We start from the raw sequence: 24,268 nt of genomic DNA, 5'->3' as shown, positions 1-24,268 counted from the left end.
CAGAATGAAAAGCAAGCTTTATTACATAAAACTGAAAAACAAAAAAAAAATTATAAAATGCAAAGCCCAACATACAAAGTCCAAGCACGGAAGCTGGCAACAACAGGCGACAAAAAGGGAGGGAGCAGGCAGGGCAAAACCAAGAACAAAGAACTATAAAAATACAAAAAAGTAAATGACAGTAACTCTTGAAACACAGGCAGGAACACTGAGGAAACAGGAGATACAGTGTTGAACAGGACTGAGACACAGGAGCAACACAGAACAAACAACAACTAGAGAGGGGGAGACAAGGACATGGGGTGATTAACTGATGGGACATAGGTGATCACAGAAAAAGGGCGGGGCAAAAGACAAAGGGAGGAAACGAAAAGCAAAATAGGACACATTAGGACAGAACTTACATGTTCACAATGCCAATGCTGATGACAAAGCAGGTATTATGTTAACCATGTTCATCATCATAGTTTATCATGTTAGCATGCTAAAGCAGAAGTGTTCAAACTGTGACACAGCCCTCCTCAGTAGGGCACTGAGACATGAAAGTGGGTAGAAGGAGAAATGTGAAGCAAATATACTGTGTAAGGAAGTCTTGCATAGCCACAGCGCTGTTTCAGCCTTTCTGCACCAAATATGCTGGTATATGGGAAAAAAAGTCTTGGCTTGTTTGTAATTCTTTAAACTAATCACAATCGTCTTGTAGTCGTGGGTGTAGCCCAGGATGCAGCGGTGGTGCCCCTGTTTAAAATGGCATTTAAATGGCGAAATGGCTAGGAATTACTGTAGCTATTTCAATGACAAGCTCTGGTTACTGTTCTTGTTTCCCGCAGCGATGGGGATTTTGAAGACAGTAACACAAAGATAGTGAAAGGGAGGAGAATGTTATTTATCATAGTTTGGCCTGATAATTCAGCCCCTTTACCTAAAGGGTTAGCAGTTGCCTTAGCAGCGATGGCAAAGACGCTAAGAAACTGCACTACTTAAAGTTTCAAGTGACATTTTGTTGTCAGCCGACTCAGGGGAATACACTGTCCTGGTTTTACTAGACCTGTCCTCTGCCTTTGATACCATTGATCATAATACTCTGATCAAAAGACTTCATGATCTGGTTGGGATGTCTGGTTCAGTTTTACAGTGGTTCTCATCATATCTGTCAGGTAGAACCTTTAGTGTTTGTGCGAACCAGATTATGTCTGATACTACTGAACTCCCATGTGGGGTTCCCCAGGGTTCGGTCTTGGGACCAATCTTATTCCTTTTGTACATTCTTCCACTAGGAACAATAATCAGGTCTTATAACAATGTATCCTACCATTTTTATGCTGACGACATTCAGTTGTATTGTAAGTTTAAACCTACTGAGCTCCATAAACTGTCTTCCTTAACTGACTGCCTGACCAACATCAAAAAACAACAACTACCTGAAGGTTAATTCTGATAAAACAGAAACATTGATTATTGCCCCGGATGACAAAGTCCCTCAGATCAGTCAGTACATTGGTGATGTTTTAGGCTCATCTGTTCAGCCAAACCTCAGAAACTTAGGTGTCATTTTCAATTCTGCAATGTCGCTAGAGCAGCACTCCAGACAATTGATCAGAAACTGCTTTTTCCACCTGAGGAACATTGCAAAATTAAGTGACATGGTGTCAAAAGCTGAACTTGAGATGGTTATTCACGCTTTTATCTCTTCTCGTCTTGACTACTGTAATAGCCTTTTTACCTGCTTAAACAAAAAAGAGCTCAACCGTCTCCAGACTGTACATAAAGCAGCTGCACAGCTTTTAACTCACACTCAGAAAAAGAGCACACATCACCCCTGTTTCAGCTTCCCTGCATTGGTTACCAGTCCATTTTAGAATAAATTTTAAAATCTTGGTCCTTACTTTTAGAGCCCTTCATGGCCAAGCACCCCCTTATATCTCTGACCTGATTACACTTCATGTACCTGCCCGTACTATGAGGTCGTCAGGTCAGAGATTGTTGGTGGTCCCTCACACCCACTTTAAGACCAGAGGTGACCGGTCCTTTCAGGCAGTGGCACCCAAACTGTGGAATGCCCTGCCTCTCTCTCTAAGATGCTCCGAATCTGTGGATTCTTTTAGGAAACAGTTGAAAACTTTTTTATTTAAGCAGGCTTTTAGTTAATGTCTTAAACTGTTTTATTCATTGTATTGTTATGTTTTTACTGTTGTATTTTATTTTATTGTGAAACACTTTGTAATTTTTATCTGTGAAAAGTGCTATATAAATAAACGTTACTTACTTACTTACTTACTTAAGACAAACTGCTAATGGCGGTACTTGAATAAACCAGAGGATCACCAAAGTCAGTAGTGTACATCATCTTGGAACCATGAATATCAAAATGAACGACACTGTGTGACAGTCTGTGTGGTACATGTTGAACCACAGCACTGGATAAAAAAAAATGGGTCTACTAGTGGTGCTAGAGGAAAGGACAGGATGTCACCTATGTCATTAGGATTCATTATCCGGGCGTCATGAAAGTCAGAACAGAATTTCAAAGCAAAACATCAAATAGTTGTTGAGATAGTTCAGTCTGGACCAAAGTGGGAGACGACCTACTGACTGATGTCATCTCTATTTTGCGAGGACAAACGAAAGAAAGCTGGTCGGCTGTGTATCGCTTCAACCAACCTCTGATCCATTTTTCATTTCTCAACAGAATGTTTATTTTGTATTTTTTTATAAAACCAAATATTATCAGAAGGGAAACATGTAATACAGACGGATATCTGATTGGTTAATAGCAAGTGGTGGTGAGACGTTTTTTCATGGCAACTTTTTCAACACTGGCAAACATGCTGACCAAAGACCACAGCCAAGTTCCTCTACTTGCTGATTTTATTTTTGCACATACAAGGACAACAGAACCTTCCTCTCAGTGAAGGAGAGACGTAGGAGAGCGTAGACTCTACATATCTCTCTACACATTTATGTAGTTAGTACAGGATGAATTCAGACACGAAAGCATTCAGTCTGCATCCCAAGAGACAGTAAGAGTCCAGCACTGGAGATGTGTATCATAGTTAGATGGAAAGTCATCTAAACACACTGAAGACTAGTGTTTGAACACACACGCAGACTTCTCCAGCTACAAACACACACACCGCTGACCCTCCTGGCCTCATACTATCTCTGCTCACCAATTAAGCAGATGCTTCCCTCCTCTCTCTCAGTGGATCTAGCTGATGAGTGGCTGGTAGTTTTGCAGCTCGAGGACAGAGCCGACACATTCTCCTCAGTGAGAGTCCCACCACTGTGTCTCTCCTTTAATTATACTGGAAGGAGCGGCAGTCGCACAGTTATCAGATGATGAGCTCTGCCTCGGTCACTCGCCCTGAGCCCTCTTGGTGAACAGGAAGCTATATGTGTGTCTCTGTGTGTTTGACAGCTCTTACACTTCTATCTTTGTGAGGACTAAATGTCTTTATAACAATAGTAATGTTCAGAAAAACATCTAAAGTGAAGTATTTTCACTGTAATGGGATTACTTCTGCATTATATCTGTGTATGTGAGGAGTGAGTTGAACATAGCTATTATTCGGTGGGAAACCAACAACTAACATAGCTCATATTTGCCCACAGCCCCCTAGTGGTTGAGTACAACCATGGAGTGTGTGGAAAAAATACCTGTAGTTAATAGGCACCCCGTTCTCACTCCCGGTGCGTCAAATACAGCAGCCTGGTCAGTGTCAGGAGTGAGAATGTGTTGCAACAGGATACCTCGGCGGTTTGACTCTGAATTGATTTACTTTCAAGTATGTATTTTTCTGTATTCCACTTTGTTTATGTGCTTTTTTCCCCTCCAATATCTGTCCTTCATCTCCCATGTTAGTATGAGACAGGAATATAAAAGCTGAATGTCAGGAACGGTTTGCTCTGAGTGATTTTAAAGCAGATGTTTGGACTTGATTTGACTGCATATGAACTGCGCCACTGATTCATAAGTGTGTCTTTTTTCTTCTTCTCTCACTCTACTCTTATCTATAATTCATGACAAAATGCTTTTGTTCTGTCTGTTTTTAAATGTGCTGCTAATATTGCACATGACAAAAAGAGCCCTTATCTCAGTGGAGCTGACCTTCTAACCTTAAATCCAGTCTAAAGATCTCATGTCACTCCACTAAATGCTGTTATTTCTATTGAAAACAAATAGAATTTAAATTGGAAGAAGTGTTTAAGTCTTTAAAATTAAAATAAAAAAATTAAATTATTTCCACCTACAGTATACAGAACATTATATACACCATTTTGAAGTGGATGAACTATACTAGCACTGTGTGCAGTCTATCTTATTTATCTGTTCATTGAATCTATAGGTGGTACTTGTTGGTTCTTTGTACTTAACGTGTACTGTTAAATATTAATACAATACGTACTTTAATGCATGTGAGGTGTGTGAAAGTGAAAGCCTCCAGCTGTGAATGTGTGATGTTACGGTTGGTGTTTGACTAAATAATTCAGTGCTGAGTAGAAAACAGATTTCTGGTAATGTGAATGCTTATCTAAAGCACAACACATTAAAAAACTATAGTACGTTATATTTTATGAATGGTTGGAAATGTGTGTGCAGTGAAACAAATGGGTGTGCAGTGCATCTCTGGGCAGCAAAGTTCAGATCTTAGACAGCAGGTCAGTACCAAGAGCAAAGGATGTCAATGACAATACCTTGTTGTTCAGATAAAAAGAGATAATGTGCTCTGAACAGATGCATATGAATGTTAATTTTTGAAGTAATATTCCAAATGATCCGTCACATGATATATATTGGCCCCAAATGTCACACTGTCTCCACTCAGAGCCACCTCAATCAGATTGAAACACACAGACACATCACACACACATTGCTGCTTCAGCAGAACTCAGTCTTCACAGTGGTGGCAGGCAGGATCTCTGGTGTACTCTGTTAAGAAGTCATTCCACAAAACGTCACATCTTCAGAAGATTTCAGAAGAATTCAGGAGCTGCTAGCAGCCAAAGCCTTGGTGTTAGTTTGACGAAATGTAATCCAAAAGAAAGGAAAAACAGAAGTTGTAGTTTGAAGTTTAATAATCACACATTCATCAGGTCCATCCTCAATAACATTTCCATCTTCATTTCAGTCTGTTTGTCGAATAGTCCAATGTTTCCTGTTCTATTACTTCTATTTATTTGCACTCCAACCATTAACAGTCAGCAGTCACTCAGCTTTTATTTAGACTCCATTTAGACTTACTCTTATATTTCAGTACGGCTCAAATACAAATCGAAATTATTTGTAATTTGATGTATTTATTATTATATTATTATTATTTGATGTTATTTTTTATAATTTGTGAGCAGCTATATTTTTACATAAACCAGGTAGGGGTGGCATTAGCAGCAGAAACCAATTTAACAAAGAAAATGAAGCAGTCGGTAGCTGATATAGTAAAATAATCAGATAAACATACAGATATTAGCTTTGGGTTACACCCTACTACCTAATTAAGTGTATCGTGTCACACTATCAAATGGTAATGTAAGTGAGAAAGGAGCTAATTGGTTATCAAATGTGTTGTTTTACCTTGAAATATGGCTCAATGTCCCTCTGGATTATCACTTTTCATGCATCTTTACAGTTCCTGATCAGTTAGGAGCTGTGAAATGAGATAAGTTGTCAGTTTCCTCTATGTCGACCAGCAACCTGATCACGGCAGTACAACATTTGAGCCTCCATCCCAGAGGGAAGTGGCAGCTGTGTGAATTCAGTCTATTCCTCACTGACTCATGTACTTGTTTGTTTGCCTCATCAAGCAACAGTTCGGTATTATATCCTCTTGATAACAACATTTGAGCTTCCCACCCTGAGCCTGAGGATGTGTGAATATGATCTAAAACTTTCAAACTGTATTTCTGCAAGTAGATGAACCTTTTCCATCTGCCTGAACATTGTTAATATTGATTTAAATATTTATGATATGGCATGCTTTTCTCATTTGATCTGACTTTGATCGGTACTCACTCACTCACTCATTCACTCACTCACTCACTCATTCACTCGTACTTTGATGACAGAGGAATCACCCATCTAAAGTAAGATCCGGTGAATTTGGGATAAACCGTCCCATGAGTCCTTTCAGTAGTTTATCTCCATGGGAGAGTAGGGCATCACTTCTCCACCCAGCCTCCAGAGGAAGGACTCAGTTGTCCTCCATGGGGACATCTTTGCACCACTGAACTACTTCTCATTGCTAATCATCAAGATTATATCACGTGTCCCCATCCTTCCTCTGCCTTTAATTGCTCTTGTTCTCATCCTCTTGTTTCTCCGCTATCACTCTTTAATGAGGCTGCTGTAGAGTTTGACAATTTTTTTTGTGGAGTTTCTACTTCATATAAAACATTATGAAACTTTTGAAAATAAGGATGAAGAAAGAAACCTCACATCTTAACTATGGCATCACATCTATTTCTCCACCTCACTCACTTTAGCCGTTTACTCAAAGTGACTGATAACGCTGTCGGAGGAAGTGACTGTTCGACTCCACCCATCTCTTCAGCATTAAAGTTGCAAGTTAAGGACACCCCCATCAAGGGCTGCTGGACTTGTGCGTTATCTACAGTGAAGCCTGTAGAAGTAAACATGCTTAATCTGAATGTTTCCTGTAATTAGGACATTTTCACATACAGTGCAGACAAACACACACACACACACACACACACAGCAAACAATTTTTAATCAAGGGAACGAACTGGCTCTGTTGTGCCGCCATGGTGCTCAGTCATGTGTACAGTATATACTTGGCTCTGAGTTCAAACAGCCAAATGTCATCTGAGTTTTTCCACACTGATGTATTGGCTCATAACATTCATCATACATAGGTACACATGATTGAGACTGCTTTTTTTTTCAGAACACTGGACTCAGCTAGTACTGATGCATGAGTAATGTTTCACCAAGTTGGTTTTCAAAGAAACAGCTTGATTAGTGCAGTGTAAGCCAATCGTATTGTTTCACTTCCAGGAAAGTTTAGTGTGAGTACATAGAGTTACAGTGTAAGTGTGTGTAATATCCTGCTCTGTTACACAGAATCACTTTGGATAAAGTTTTCAGCTTTCATAAGATCCAGGATACTGGCAAACTAGTTCACATAGAAGAGAACTGAATAGAATACGTTTAGTGAAGTTGTGATTGAATGGATTATTATGTGATGAGTTTCATCTGATATACAGGAATACATAGCACTGGAGCAGCAGTCATGGCATTTCATTCTTTGCATACCAATAAATTGCTTGTTTTGTATGTGATTTAGCAGACAATGCAACTGTCAGTTCTATATAACAAGTTTTTTCCTTTGCATGTGGCATTAGACCTGTGAATTCCTCAGTACACTCCTCTGGTTTTATCAATATGCTAAAACGAGCAAATGCTAGTAGATTGTCATTGGGGTGCTGCTTCATTAACGCAGGTATCAAAAACAGAGGCTCTTTGGATCCAAGGACACATCATGAGACCAAGAAACAGAGGGAGGTTAGACTTGTACTTTGCTTTGTGATCAATAAGTCATAACCAATAAAATACCAAGCTCCTATTTAATAAATGGGCTTTTCATTTTTGCAAAGCAGTTTGCCTTGGGGTTTTTGTTGGTATTGACTTATTGATCACAAAGCAAAGTACAAGTCTAACCTCGCTCTTTTTTTTTTCTCAGTTTACTCATTTCACAGCCTTGTGTACTTGTGTCTTCACTGGCACACACAGCCAGTCTGGGTGTAGCGATCCTGATGTGGGTCTGCTATGAATATTTCCTCTGCTCTGTTGATGACTACAGTAGCAGCACAGGCAGACAAGTCTCTCCCCGGTTATCTGAAGTGCCTCTAGAATGACACAGACAGTGGGCCATGTAGTATTATACTGAGAAAAATATTCTGAATGTAAGAGGAAGGTAGATTTGTCTAAAGCCACAAAACGTAATACAGATTAAAGAGAAATTAACTTTATAAATCAAAAATGCTTTTTTAAATACTGTTGCAGTGCTGCGCTGAGGGGTTTACAGATCCAGTCTAACCCTCCTGAACTGCTCACAGACACATCGGGGGTTTGATATATAAGATTTAAAATGTGGAGGACTACATCGGTACTTTCAGAGCTGGACCACAACAACCAATGAGAGAGGCATCTCAGTAGCTGACAGTGCTGCCAAGCAATGTTAAACATTCTAGCCCTTGAGGCTAACGTTAGCGAGCATACTGCAGAAACTTAAATCTAACCCACAGTCCTCCCCGAAGGATAGAAAACCTGTGTTGACCGCTTCTCCCCACTCATCAAAACACGTTTATCATTCCGCCTTTGTGTTTTTTCCTCACTGCAACTCGTAACTACGGCAAGTTGTTGCACCATGCTAATCTCCAGTTTGTTTACGTCTGCTTCCCCATGAGATCATGTGAGAGGGATTACGTTTGAACCCAGCTTCAGTCTGCAGAGCCATGAAGCCAGGCCCCCCACTGCTGCACAGAGCAGTGTTCACTGTTTATTAAAAATGTATTAATATTGAGTGTATTTCACGTCCAAATTCAAAACTGCACTCCCTTTGGTCTGCAGTTAGATGCAGAAATGTGAAACAGATCGCATGGACAGTTCTAAAGATATGTGAATGACAGACAGACAGACTGAGATTCCTTTCTTTATAGCTCTTATTTTTATTGGTTATAAATAATGTTATCATTATTGACATGAGCTATTATATTATGTAAATATTACTGTATGTTATTTTGCTGATAGAAATAACATACAAGAATGTAAAATACTGTGCATTATAAGTCCTGACATGAATATTATAGGAATATAATATGGAAAACCATAAAGGACTTGTAATAAATAAGTGAAGCAGTCCTCTGATTTGATTAAGTACTTGCTTCTCAACCTTGTGCTGCTTTCATTTTTTTCATGCTATAGTCCTGCTATATAATGACGTTTCCTGCTACCCCCATAGACATGTTAGGCATAAACAATGTCATGTCTAAGTTTATGTACACACAACTGTACTCGGATGAATTCAGATACTGAAAGTGAGTGAAACAGAATGAAACTTTATTGTCCACCAGAGTGGGAATTGTTAACCAGTATCACTGCTATGATTCCTTTCCTTTTCCTATCTTTTTTTTCACTCCAGGGAATGTCAATGAAATTAGTGTTGTTTAATTTATTTTTAGAGTTGCTTTGATTTGTTTTAGCAAATGAGCACACTTGAAAGGGGTTGCTGTGGTCTAAAAATGTTTAGGAACCACTGCTTGTTCCCAAAGTGTTGGCCCCCCATGAAGACCCGTCATTAGTGCACGCTCACCTACAGTATAAAACCCTTAAGATGAATGAAAGTGTGTCCACCTTACCATGAAACACCTTGTTAAATCAGACTTAGTGAAATTCACCCATTACCTCCAGTGAGATCCACTCAGACCTCATTACACCCTTCATTCTCCTCACACTGAACGAACCCGCTCCCATCTGCCCTGCCATCAGTCACCATGGAATATTTAAAGCCTGCTCAGTGGATTTCAGACCTCCACAGAGGGAAAGATTAAGCCTCACTGACCAAATTAAGAGTGAAGAGTGAACATTATAAATATGATCCCATTGGCCTTGTTCATTTCTCTATTCATCCCTTCATATTCCATCTCTCCATACATTCATTCATCTTTTCCTCTGGTGGGATGCACTCTCATCGGAATCAGGGAGGATTTCTGGCAGGAAATCTTCTTAAAGCAGCACTTGGCAAGATTTTTAGGGGAAAAAATGTACCAGTCTGATCAGGCTAAATCATGAAGAGCAGCCCATCTACACTAATGAGGAGCTGAAGATTTGGCCTATTTTACCCAATGAAATGTTGGTGTGTGGATGATCCCTGCTGGGAGGTCTTGTGCTGTATGCACACCACAGGTCACAAATTGCAGTTTCAGAACAAAATACTAGATTTGTTTTCCAACAATAACTCCATATTCAAAGGAATAATTTTACATTTTGATGAATTTTTGCTTTCTAGTTAGGTGTGTTGTGAACGTAACATAAATTAAACCAATCACAGTGTCATCTCCCATTTCTTTAAGAGGCAGGTGTGCCGGGACCTTCAGCACTGATATTTAAACGGTGGAGCTCTATGTGGTCCTTGGCTGCTGGACGCCCTGCCTCAGCCGTTTCCCAACTATCTGTCCCAACAACATCTCTGTTTGACTGCATTTGAGCAAAAATACTTACATCTAACCGTGGTGGAGGAGGAGGAGGATGTGCTGCGCATCCCTGTGTGGTAAATAGTAATGTGTGGATCAGGCTGGACAGGTTGTAAAAATATTTTTTCTGATTAATAGCGGATGTGATGCAGGTGGGTAAAATATGTATTTAATGAGGAACATATTACCTGCAGTGATCCCCCAGCAATGACAAAGTGCATCTCTCCATTAAAAGAACCAGCGTGCGCATTACGCACGAGGCACAGCAGATCAACTTCATTGATTATTTAAATCTCCAGACTCGCCCACAGGATTGGTCAGGATCTAATGTTAAGAGATGTTCTGTACACAGCGTAAGCTCAAACACGCAGTTCAAATTTATACAGTAAAATTCTTTGGAATAAAGCAGCCGTCCTCATGATAAATCGCAAGCTTCATCAAACCTGTCTAAAAGTATTTATTTCAGAAGATAAAAGTTTAATTCTGTTTCCTCTGGAGAGTTTCCTCTGTCCTGTCCAGTCTATAACTACATCTTTTAGTTTTGCTGCTTAAATATGCCACGATATTTGCTGCAGTGACATTACTGCACGCATGGAAATGTTGCTGAGCCTGAAAATGACAACAGCGTTGGATTGAAACCAGCAATGACACTGACGCTGCCCGGCGTAAGGTAGAGCCCCTAGACTTTCATTCATACCAATTACACAAGTTAAAATGTTAAAACTCCACTCACTGTTGTTTTAAGAGTGCAGTTCTGTGATTGTGAATTATTTTACCATCCATCCATTCATTCATCCATCCATCCATTCATTCATCCATCCATCCATCCATCCATCCATTCATTCATCCATCCATCCATCCATCCATTCATTCATCCATCCATCCATCCATCCATCCATTCATCCATCCATTCATCCATCCATCTCTCTGAGACTTCCGCAGCCTCTCAGTGGAATCTTTTACAGGCTTATTGTAATCATCAGAGAGCTGCTCCACAGTGACTCATTATGTTTATGTTTAAGCCTCTTTCTATCATCTCTACAACCATCCATCCATCAGTCAGCACCTCTCCAGACAAGCGGCCTCACTCTACGGCAAATCTTCTTAAGCTCTAAAGAGCAATTGACACAATGAATCTCTTCTTGTTTTGCCGTCTCTTGTCCTTCCTTTGTCCTCCTTCTAAGGACATTCCCTTCCGTCACTGCTCATCTTTCTTTTTCATCCGACTCCTTCCCCACCTCTGTCTCCATCATAATGTCTTCATTAGCATGCATGCCTTTTTTTTTTGAAGAAACAATGTTTTTTAAAAGGATCTTAGCCTACCCACTGTCTGTCTCCCTCATCACTGTCACTATCAGCTCCATCCAGCCCCACAGTGACAGAGAAACTGATACCTACACCTACTCCACATGGAGATCTCTTTACATGGTGCATTGTTGTAGTTCTAATTTCAGCTGTGCCGAGAAAGTTCATCAGAAATAGCATGACCTCATCCATTTGACATCAGCTTGATTTTTTTCCAGGGGAAAACAGAGAAAGTTTATTTCCTAGAATCTATAGTGAGTTTCAGATCATGGCCACAACTTTACAGCTTTACTGTTTGGGTTCACTCATGCCACCCTTTTTTTAGTGAAGAAGCTCTAACAACCCATAGTACACTACCAGACTGACAGAAACAGAAACAGTTAGACACAAGCTGGTGAACATAGTGAAGCATCTAACAGCTAAACAGCCTGATAGCCTTCAGGAGTTAGAGACCATAAACAGTGCTGTAAGAGAGGGACTATTGGACTTTGATTCCTCAGGTGGAAATGAACGTGACATGTAACTCTGTAAGCGCTGGATTTGTAAATAAGCAACTGTTTGCTAACCAGTTGACTTAAAAGATGATGATACAGTAATTCTGTTGTTCTGCTGTGTTCACAACTTATTTTCACTGCCTCCGTGTGGCCAAAATTCAGCTATAAGAGGTTAAACTAATGTATTGTACTGTAATAGGTAGGCTGTATATAAAAACTGAAATCAGTAAGAACCCCTTTCAACAATAGCACCTCACCAGATCAAGCTGTCTTTCTCTTTTCTGCTGATTTCCTACAAGTTTCCCATTTAATATTCTGTTTCAGAGAAAAGCACAGATTAAGCAGCCGGGACACTTCTAAAATGCTGTTTCATTGTGAATTTAAAGCCGCACGTTGGAACTTTGGGTTGGTGGCCCCAAATGGCAGTGAGCCTGAGGCAGCTCTTTGAATACTGTGGACTTCAATACCCAGAAGTCATGTACCATGACATTAGCGGTTCAGGTTTCTTCTTTGTAGTGTCTAGCTGCTGCAGAGGTAGAGAAGAGGTTCAGCTAACACTGATGAGTCCGGACAGAACACCACTTCACACTTCTGAATTGGGCTTTGCACTTACATTTCATTGCATCACTTCCTGTGCATGAAGAAATATTCTTGTTAGTGACAATCATGACACCCAAACAAGGGTACTAATTAGCAGGAATGACTTGTTTTTCCCTGTTGCAGTACAGTGAAGTAGGTTAATACAGTATGCATGGTGCATGTGTGTGTGGAAATCTAGTGTGGCTTTAAAACGAGTGCTTTTGGAGCGCAGTGCAGTGTGAGTGTTTGTGCATGTAAGTGGATGTCATGAGCTACGTGTCCGTCTTTCTGCATTAGTATTCACATGAAGATCATCACAGTAAAACTGATTAGCACACACAAGAACACACTGAGAAATCACATAGTTTTTTTATAATGTGCATACACCTGCCACATTTCTACATTGCATGCTGTCTGATTAAGACACTTAGTGAGACTGATCAAAATGAACTCAGGTATGCCTTTTTTTCCTCACTGTTGGATTTGTTATAAAGAATGTTATTTGAGGGGAAGAGTGTGAAAGACAAAGATAAGTCCTGTCCAGAGGAGAGGTGGGAAAAGAGAAACCAGGGGAGAGGCTGTGAGGAGAGAGTGATGGAGATGAAAAGGGATCAAATACAGAAAAAACACAAAGCTGCTGTGTGTTTAACCATCATCCTATATTCACTGTCTTTTATAGAACCTATGTCTGATTATCTCTGTCATGATTGCTGGGATGGACAGAAAAGTAAAATGGCAGAGATAGACACTTTCTGTTGACTAACAACATGATCCAAAGAAAAAACATTTTCTCCTCCAAAGTTGGGGCTAGCATTTATTAGAGACAAAGTCAAACCCATTATTTCCTGTAAGCATAAATTAAGCAAAGTCAGCCTCTGAGCACTAACAAACATTGTCTCAGTCAAACATGTACAGTCACTTATTCGAGTGTATGCAAGTGATTTCCTTGACTGGGGACACACAGAATGATTTTAAAGTGGATATCACACATAAAATGATTTTCAAAAGAAAAACAAGTTCATTTAAACCTGCAGGAAGTGCATTTCATGTTGTACCAAATGTGTCTGGGTCTCTGCTGCCCCCCTCTGGTTATTAATGCACACTACATTTTACTCTGCCAGTGAACCCATGAGTGCAGTGCTTCATTTTAAATCACTTCTATCTTCTTATGTTGCCACTTTACAGCCTCACAAGCCTGTTCTTTGTTCTAGCTCATAGTTTAATGAGTAATTAAGATACTTAATGCAGTAATCAGCCAAACGTTCAAGTCATTAGAGATACTTATAGTTTGCAATAGTGAGCAGAATCCAAGTCAGACTCCTTATTCCTTACTGGTTTCCCCTATAATAAACCGATGATGTACCAATAGCCAAGAAGATTTCATTAAGAAGATCATCCCAATGTGACATCTTGTCATTGTACTTGTGTATTTCCATTATCTGCTCTTATATACTTCCTCTCCACTACATTTATTTGATAACTTTAGTTACTAGTTATTTTGCACACTGCTTCAGAGCCTAAGTAAAGCATTTTTAAATTAGAATTAAGATTATTATTTTAAAGGCAATCAGATTAAGAAAAAATAATCCTGATTCTGATAATCAGCAAAAGGCTGAGTATTGAATCTGATTATCAGTCGAGCCTCAGTGTACAGTACATACTGTACATAGTATGTGTAGATCTATAATTTACTTTAACTTGTACTTTTGATACTTAAGTACATTCAGTATCAGATACTGTAAGACTTTTACTCCACTGATATGCATATGAGTGAGTTTTACTTCTACCAAAGTAATATTTTAACATCTTTACTTTATTTAAGTATGAGTTTTTGGTACCCTTACAACTTCACTATGTTTAGTATGGTTGCTCCCATGTGTTGAATGTGGCCTACTCTTAAGACCATTTTTACTGTGCCGGAAGTGAGGTGAATATTTTGATATTTTTTGTAAAAGAGCATCTAATTCTGGAGGATTAGTGATATTCTGCTCCATTCCAAGCCTTTACTCTCATATTAATGTCACATATCAACGTCACACAAAGTCCCGTATAAATCCCTGAGGTCAAATCTTTCAGAGATGAAAAGTGGAAAGCTTTGTGGACATGCCGACTCACAGATTGACTTCTTGGAGTGACCTGATAGAAACTGAAGTTGTGTCAGTTGTTCCGGACTCTGTCATCAGGCTAACAGAGCAGTTGAGCAGAAACAAACATCAGCTCAGAAGATGAGTGCTGTAGGTTTATGAAGACTTACCCTCCACAAGTTCTCACCTGCATGGATATTCTTCCAACTTTGGTTGGTAGGAACAGGAATTGTAATGTTTTTGATTATGATGAATAGACTTTCTAGCTGTTTCTTCTTCTTTGTTTATGATATTTATATTGTATAGACTTGCCTTTGTCTTATGATATTCGTGAAAAAGTGATTTCTTAGTAGAAAATAGTGTTTGGATATGGATTCTGTTATTATCATTTATGGCATGTCACATTTCATCTTTAGTGTTGTTTATGAATAATGTTGAATCAGATCATTGCTTAACTAAATGTGTGTGTTTTTCTTTTTATTGAAAGTTGCAGCTAAATGGTTGGTGACATAATATGAGATTCAAAATGTGTTGCTACTGCTGTGTCAGCGTTGTAAGTAAAGTTAAAAACACAGATTAATCCAGGCCTACGATACAGCACTTAGAATTACCATGACCTGGATGACTGAGAACCTTCATCAATGCAGATTAATTCAGTTTTTCATCAGTAGGATAAAAATCTGATCAGTTTTGCAGAAGGGTCGAACTAACAGCTTTCTTTTTTTCTTCCCTTCCCCTTCCTCCTTCCTCCATCCAGGCATTTGGGCCCAAATCCAGATGCCCCAAAGCAGCATGGATGTGATCAAGGGTCAGATGGTGGTGCTGAGAGCCTCCTACAGCACAGACCCAGGCAGTGACCTGGATCAGAACACCATCATCTGGAACTTTGTCTCTGAAAGCACCCAGCTGGTACGGAAGTGAATGGGAGATTCTATATACAGTCATATATGGGAAACATTGAAGTAATCTTGCTCCATATAGTACAGTATATAGTGCACTATAAAATTTTACTTTGTCTTCTGTGGCTATATCTGGGATTACAGTTCTAAAGGGTGTTTCCTGTTCTTATACTGTTAATCTGGCAAAGCTCTTCCTTTGTAAACCCTTAGAAATTAATCCAAGACAAAAAAGGCTTAAAGCTTTCACACAAGCAATGCATTATTTCTTTACTACATCATACTGTTGCAAGTGTGTGTTTTTCTGTGTGAGGAAAGTGACACACTAAAAAACACAATTATTGAATTATTTAATTAAGATAAACGTGTTTTTTCCAAATCAGATTATTTATGAAGTCACTGTTGCAGTAAAACATGAAACACAGCGGAGGGGTTTTACGTAACAGCCCAGCTGAACATCCCCCCTCCTCAAGCCTACATTGTTGTTTTTTTTACACATTATCTGGAGACCTGGCCATGGCTCAGCTTACGGATCTTCTGAGGTCAGATCATCGGGCTGTGCAGATGGACGACCCAAAAAAACGGTCACAATCAAAAAGAAAACAGGGGAAAAGGGAACTCAGAGAGCCAGGAAAGAAACAGTTGATTAAAAGTGAGGCTTTTTGTTCATATGCCTGAACAGTGTCTCACTCTGCCTCACTGTCATTTGTGGCCAGAAAAGATGAATCAAAAGAACACACTCTCATCACCTCAAAGCCAAACCTGGATGCCACAGTCTCTGCAGAGAGTTCTGGCTGTGCATCACTGTAACACACACAGTGTTACAGTGATGCACAGCCATGCGCATGGCATTCAGTCCAGCAGCTAATGTGAGGTAATCACTTTTGCAAACTAACTACTTAGTTGAAAATTGAAAAACTAGTTTGGCCTAGTTTGTCTCACATCTAACCTTACTGACCTCCATGCACTGACACCTGACTGAAGTGGTAGTGACTCAGTCAGCACAGAAATGTGTTGTTGAAGCCAGCCAACTCATTCTCATCTTCTGTGTCTGCAGCTGCCTCCATTACTGTGAGCCTTTACCTTACATCCAGGCAGCTCTATCCCATTTCTAAGTACTGCAGTGCAAAAGTGTGGCTCAATGGTGTGTTTTGAATAGTTTTTGGAGCTCTGTGGCACAGAGGAATAAGATAACTCAGGTATCTTTGGATACACACCTATTATTTGTTAATATGATACACTCGTCAGGTTTGGTCTTCTCATGGGATTTGTTGACTGTAAGAAAAACCCACTGGCTTTTAATGTGTCTGACTTCAATGTTTGCAGGACACACTGAATGTTATGTATAGTTAAACATTTTTACTGTTCAGATTTAGAAATATGAAGTTTAACTGGGTTTCTGCCTTATATTCCCTCACGACAACATGTCACACTGTGTCACGTCCTATTTTGGAGAAATTCAGCCAAGCCTTTAAAAACCTAGGTTAAAATGGGCCACGAACAAGACATGTTCCATGTCAGTTTACTCTGTGATGCATTCCAACAAATGTTCACGTGATGCCAAACAATCACAATTTTGTGGGCCTGAGATGTTAAGATTAAATATCTCTCTGACTCTTTTGACCTAGGATAAGCGCCAAATGCAATCATGGTGACATGAATGTCATGAAACTGCTTCCACTGTTGTGTATAAATAAGGACAAATACCTGTTCCTGACGTGTGTGCTCACAAGCCTGATTTATTTCCTCCTTCTTTGTGTCTGACATCATCTCTCTGTTCTCTTCCAGATTGTCTCCTACACCAAAGGCTCCATAAGCGTGGGCAGCTCCCAGTTTAAGGGTCGCGTTGGTTTCATCAGCAGCATGCCCTCACGTGACGTCTCGCTGTACATCAACAACACCCAGGAGTCTGACTCGGGACGCTACCTCTGTCAGATCATCATTCCTGAAAATCCTATCCCCCCTGCTGAGCTCAGTCTGGACGTGAGGGGTAAGAAACAGATTCAGCTTGAGAGGACAACACATTTACTTCTTCTTGCCTAAACTGTAGTGATACTTATCACATTGACTTGACTAAGAGAGACTGAATTACATATATTATGTTGCAAAAAATGAACAAAATAAACATTCTAATCTTCTCCTCTCAGTCCCTCCTGCTGTTCCGAAGTGCTCCCTGTCAGGGAAGCCAGTGCTGAAGGGAAATGTGACTCTGAGCTGCAGATCCAGCTCCGGGAAGCCCATTCCTATGTACAAGTGGAGGAAAGAAAGCCCCATCTCGGAGGTCTTCTTCTCACCCATGCTCAGTGAGTGGATCATCAGTGACTAAGCTTTATTATTCACTTAGAAGTAAGGTTTATGCACCTGCCCGGGTTGTTGAAGTTGCTGAACAAGGAATGAATCTCTGGAGGGTTTGCATTATCATCTAGAAATCTGTGTGATCTGTGGTGAACGTCTCAGTGACAGTAATGTTAGCAGAGCAAGTACAGTATCTTTAATATTCAGTTTTTTACACATGGGTTTGTGTTTTGGGGATTTAAGAGCGACTTTTGACATCAGAGCTAATCTAACGTGACTGTGTGGGGAGTTTTTATGTGATGAGAGCATTTTAAAATGATATTTTTATACTGCCACTAGGAGTCAAACTCAAAAGTATTAGCATTTGCCCTTATATTACTGCACCTCCAGTCAGGCTCCTAGAAGCTTACTGAACCCCAGTTTCAGATTTCTGATGAAGTGATGACAGTGGTGCTGTTATAGTACGAGATGCTTTTTTCTGATTTGGTCGATTCGTCTCCAGGAGGGCATGGTTCATTTTAAAGGAATAGTTCAACTTTTGGAGAAACAACAAGCCAGGCTAGTTGCTCCCCCCTGCTTCTAGTCTTTATGCTAATAGCCTGCACGCCACAGCTTAAAATTGAATCAAACAGATATGAGAGTAGTGTTGACCTTCGTGATTTGAATGAATTTACCGCAGTACTTGCTGGGCTGCTTGCTGTCATAATATTGCTTTTTTACATTTTTTAATGCAGTGTTGAATGATATAACACATCTCTCGCTGCCTCTTTAAGATATATTTGGCATAATCAATTACAAATTTCACATTTAGTTTATTTCCATGTGCACAGAATTAGAATGGCTTAAACAAGCTACTTGATAAAATGAAGCAATGGTACAGCATAGTGGAAACAAAACAGCTGAACTGTTCCCTGAAGGAAAGCATGAAATCATTGCCTTCAGTAGTACTATTGTCCATAACTGACATAATTGCATACTGTTATAGGATCTCTGTAAACGACTGACTCTGAACTGATTGTTCTTGTCTTTTCTATTACAAAGATGATGAATTGTCAAGTATTAATGATGCACAATGTCTATTATATTAAAGCAATGGGTGCATCTTCAGTCTGATTAGGTCTTGTCATATGCGTGCATGTACGTGCAAATACAGAAGGAACAATGTGTGTGCATGCGTGCTTGACAGTAATCCTATGTGTTCTGCACTGTTCTAGATGAGAAGACAGGCACTCTGAGGCTGAGCAACCTGAGCAGTAACATGTCAGGGAAGTACAAGTGCACAGCCTCTAACTCAGCCGGGTCAGAGTCCTGCATCATCAACCTGGACATCGTCACCTGTACGTAGCACACAACACCACGACCATCCATCATATAGAACAGATGAGGAAATGATATTATATATTTGGTTTTTAGCTAGCATTTAGCTTTGCATATTTACAGTATAATGCAACATTTCTTATCTTATCTTAGACTCATTTATGAACTTTGTTTAACAGAAAACCTTTCCAAAAAACAATGTGTACAAAATGTAGACAGATGTGCTTCGTTGTCATGTAGTCATTGTGTGTCCCATGATTCTTCCTGTAGCCACTAATGTGGGGATGATTGTTGGCGCCACGGTGGGCTCATTGATTGGTGTCGGCTTCCTCCTCTTCATCTGCGTCGTGTACGTGCTGAAGAGGCGGAGAGACAATGAGGACGACTTGGCCAATGAAATCAAGTGAGTTATGTGGCTTACCTCCAGGCAGCCTTTAGATGAACACTGGCTATGTTTATAGTCTCAACTGGTTTATATGAGGTGATTAAAAATGACTTCTCTCTGGTGGCTGACCTGCTCACTAGAAATATGCTACAACTCAGTGCTTCTTACAGTAACTATGAAACAGGTGGTGCTTAATCAAAATGACACATCCTAATAGTAGTTTAAACAATTTTCTGTGGTTGCATTTACACATTTTAGAGAAAGACAAAATAGTAAACTCACTCTGAATATGTCCCACCTAGGGCTGCAATTATTATCATTATCAATACATATGACAATCGTCCACACACACCTTGATGTGTCACAATGTGTCTGAACAAAGGTGTCTGTGGTTTTGTAGTGGTGTTGCTCAGTCCCATTTCCAAAAGTGATAAAGTGTATCAATAGTACAAGTAAAGAACTACCTTTAGTAATACCCATTATACAGCAATGTCTTTTTAAGTTTACAAACATAAGCTAACTTTAGCCACCATAAGCATCAGCACTGGCACAGTGCTTACAGGACAATATGTCTGGCCATGCTAGACTATACCTACTGTAGTATGACTCAGTAGATGTAGGCAGGTGGTGTAAGCCTGCCACTGGCCGACTGTTTCAGCATTCTCCTCCCCTCCATTACCTGCATTATCTGCATGATAGCATTTCCAAATGCTATGAAGATCTATGTGAAACAACAATCTTCAAGCTAGCATGCTGGGATTGCTTTAGCAGGGATTTAGCCATTTTAAAGCCAGGGCTCGCCTTCCCACATTCCTCCTCCTCCTATTTAGCAGAGGCACCATCGCTGCATCATCCCAAGACGATTGTGATTGATTTAAAGAAATACAAACAAGCCAGAGTGTTTTTCCCCTCTCCACCTGAATGATACTTGGTGCAGCCAGACCTTTCTCCAGTAAGGACACAGTTCTGTGGAGATACTGTAGGTGTGACTATGTGAGACTAGGCTATAATAGACATAGATGACCTAAGACAGCAGCCAAACCCCTGATTGTATTGACTTAAATAACAGGGAGTTAAATGCTTAGAAATTCAGCTTTTTGTACCTGCCAGAATCAGGTATTTCTTCTTTAATATGTGACATGGGGAAGCTTTAACGTCATGTGTGTGCTGTAAACAGTAAATTGACTGTGTGTCCGATCCACCTCCAGGGAGGACGCCCAGGCTCCCAAACGAGTGTCCTGGGCTAAGAGTGGCATGGGCTCAGATATCATCTCCAAGAACGGCACCCTGTCCTCCATAGCCTCCAGCCCACACCACAAAGAGTCATCCCACCACCACAACAACCACCACCACCTGCAGCAGTACCCTCAGCGCCCCCCATCGGATACAGCATCCATCATCACCGCCACAGGCAGCACGGCCGGCTACCGACCGTCCCGCCATCACGGCGCCTCCACCCCTACCCACTACAGCTACAACAACAACACCACCCTGCCGCGCGGACAGCCCGTCTCCTCTGAGGCCAGCACCAATGGGAGCTCCCTACCCAGACCAGAGCGCTACACCCAGCTGCCCCAGGCTCAGGTCCTGCCGCAGACCTACAGTCAGCCACAGCTGCAGCTCCAGGCCGCTCCCTCCCCGCCACCGCTGCCCACCTCCACAATCACAGCGTCCAACATCACCCGCATGGGAGGGGTGCCCATTATGGTGCCTGCACAGAACCAGGCCGGCTCTCTGGTCTAACACCTGCCAGTGCTGCTGACAAAAGCAGTGGAATTAAAGGAAACTCTTTAATTTCTATTTAGCAAAGAGTAGAGGAAAATGTCAAATTCATGTATTTGCGCCAAGAAGCTTCATGGCAAGACTTTCAGACAGACTGTTTACTTGCTTTAAGTATACTTACTGTAGGTCTTTTATATTCTGTATGCACTGTATACATTACAAACTATGTATAGATATGATTTTCATACATTTGTCCAGTATCATCTTTTCTACTTAATCAATTTTTCTTTTCAAAATGTTGCTTTTAAATGTCGTATTATATATATATTTTTTAATTCTGTCATACTAATTCTACAAAGTGGACAGTAAATGATGATTTCATGTGGATGCACATCGCACAGATGAAAATACAGATGAAATAAGAAGAAGTTATGCAGGTCTGCTGTACTTCATCCATCATCTTTACTTAAAACTACCAGACCAGAACAGGTTGAAGCACTGTTTTATATCTGTACTGTTCAGAGGAGGGAATGCCACTAAAAGGGAAGTTAGTGAGGACAGGGTGTAATATACAGTGTTAAGTTCTATAAATGAGTTTATTACTGCAGCAGACTTATGGACAGAGAGATAAGACAACAGTATACACATGATACATTATCCTATTCCTTTTTTTTGTTTGTTTGTTTTTGGCTTTACTTCTGTCGGTGGTTCAGCTTATGAAATGCTCTTAGACTCCATTCTTTAAACACAGATTAGCAAAAGCTTCTTATGATATTGACCACTATTCAGAACTGCAGGTTGGTGACTTTGCAAATACACGAGTCCACACTTGAGTTGTAATAATTTAAAGTTGCCTGCAGCATTGAAATTGTAAATATGATATTTATTTTCTGTTAGACGTGTGACATACATATGCAATTTGTTGGCCACAGCCTGAATTGAACATATGATGCAGGTCATACTGTACGTCTGCCTGCAACACTGGATACTGAACCAAAGATATACAGTATGTAATGCATCATTATTTTAACAGGCTCTCGTTGTTTGCTGTCGTTACTTTCTAGTGTAGAAAGAGAACTGTTTAAGAAACTGTTGAAATTAAAGCAACAATATGCAGTAATTCCTATTTTGAGCAATTTGGCGCCCGCACAAACTGGCATGTTGACAACTTTGCTCACACAGCCAAATATTAAGCGTGCAACAACCCGACATAACTTAGCAGGCCTTATTTACTTATTATTCACTGTTCAACAGCAACAGCAAGTCCAGCTCAGCATCTGCCTGCAGTCTTTTAGTGTCCTCTTCAATCTCTTCCCCTCCGTCATATTGTCCATAGAGGCTGCTAAACCCAGTTCCGAGAACTTTTTCTCCAGGCAGTTTAAACACTCCCCGGCGGTGCTCCTATCAGAGTAGCTAGCAGAACTAAGTTGTAGCTATAGTTAGCAGCAGTTACACTTTACTTCCAGGAATGTAATCCAGTTTCTGGAAACATTTTGATCCTCTGCCAAAAGCATTTTTAGACGGACATTATTTACCATTTGATTGACATTTCCAAGAAGTGGTAACAGGACGCAGACAAAAGCATTCATATCCAGGTGCTTTTAAGAGTCTGGAAGGTGCCCAGTCAGAGCGCCCTTCTACTGTCTCCTATCATGAGAAGATGATTACGTTATACTATTTCACCTCAAAGCTGGAGGAGTAAATCTGCTAATTTTGAACAACCTACAGTTGTTATACCAAAGAGAGTGTTAACACCAGAGTGTTGTACCAAATACATGTTGTCCTGATACCAGTGACGTAGATAAACCGAGGATTTTGGCTCAAAAGCTACTTTCATTTTAAAAATATATTTCAATATTTATTTAGAATTGAAAGAGGAATCCTGTATCACACTGTTGTAATCTTGGCTCAGTAGTATTTCTAAATAAGAACAGCTCTAGCTCCTGATACACACAGTAGATGACAGAGGCACTCTAACAGACTGCTCCACCTTCAGCTCACACAAATGCTGATTTAAATATCGTCTGATTTGGAATAGAAAATAAAATATATATAGTCATTGTGCTACCTATTATGCTGTATTGTCATTACACTGGAGCATATGTTTGTTTTTTGTTTGTTTTGTGTTTGTGGGCAGGGTGTCAGTGTAACAATTCTGAATTGAATCATTTGAAACTTGATGATGTTGAAGGAAAACAGAAGAGCATCCTGTAGAGAATATTTCTGATCATTGTTATCTGTTTAACACAAGTTTGATAGAACGGTGACAGCAAAATGCAAAAGCAAGTGCTAGCTGTGTGTTGAAGCTTTGGTAGTTCTGTTTAGATTTGTATTGTTTTTAATACATTAGGGTAAAACAGAAGGACTTCCTGTGGGAAGTCGATGGTCGAGAGGAAATCATCCTGAAGGGTAGAACAGTCTTTACAGCCACAGTCCATAGACTCACTGTGCTAACCTGCAAATGGGTCATTATGAACATATGTGTACATTATGAACATTAAAATGTATTCAAGACAAGCCTTTATTTTTTATACAGTATATGTGTATGTATAAGAGCACAGGAGCAGAGTTTATAAATAGTCAGTGTTTCCTGAACTAAAGAAGTGCTCACTGTCAGTCAGTTAGAAACCATGATGGATTGTATAACTACTGTGGCCAAACGTGTGCTTATGTATACAGTAGGAATATACTGTGGACATTAATGTGCAGTGTGCACTTGTATTCTCCATATTTATGTTCATGGAAATTGCTTTGTATCATATTTTCAATTAAAAGAGAAATGATCAGTTGTGTGTGTTTCGTTCCCAACAAAAATAGACTGTTAAATTACAGCGTTCCATTCTTATTTAGGATCTTTTCTATTGCTCTGTAACGTCATTTCATAAACAGTGACTACGTCCACAACATTTGTTTTCTAACAGACATTAGTGTGCACAGTCTAATCAATGGTGATATTGACTTTGATCTTTAGTAGAATTTAAG

At 40.0% G+C, this 24,268-nt stretch overlaps 1 protein-coding gene across 1 annotated transcript in view; it reads left to right on the top strand.

Annotated features, from left to right (window-relative positions):
• Positions 1 to 24,072, top strand: part of esama (endothelial cell adhesion molecule a) — a 65,416-nt gene extending 41,344 nt beyond the window's left edge. Inside the window, exons 2-7 of the mRNA XM_084374365.1 lie at positions 15,429 to 15,580; positions 17,356 to 17,557; positions 17,715 to 17,870; positions 19,077 to 19,199; positions 19,450 to 19,582; positions 20,773 to 24,072. Of these exons, the coding sequence (XP_084230491.1) occupies positions 15,429 to 15,580; positions 17,356 to 17,557; positions 17,715 to 17,870; positions 19,077 to 19,199; positions 19,450 to 19,582; positions 20,773 to 21,307 (1,301 nt within the window). The 3' untranslated portion in view covers positions 21,308 to 24,072. The remainder of the gene's footprint in view (positions 1 to 15,428; positions 15,581 to 17,355; positions 17,558 to 17,714; positions 17,871 to 19,076; positions 19,200 to 19,449; positions 19,583 to 20,772) is intronic.
• Positions 24,073 to 24,268: the final 196 nt, after the last annotated feature.

The sequence above is a fragment of the Pagrus pagrus genome (assembly GCF_965226575.1).
Source record: "Pagrus pagrus genome assembly, chromosome: 14".
Classification (NCBI taxonomy): Eukaryota; Metazoa; Chordata; class Actinopteri; order Spariformes; family Sparidae; genus Pagrus; species Pagrus pagrus.
The sequence above is the reverse complement of the archived record's forward strand: the minus strand, read 5'-3'. Positions and strand labels throughout refer to the sequence as shown.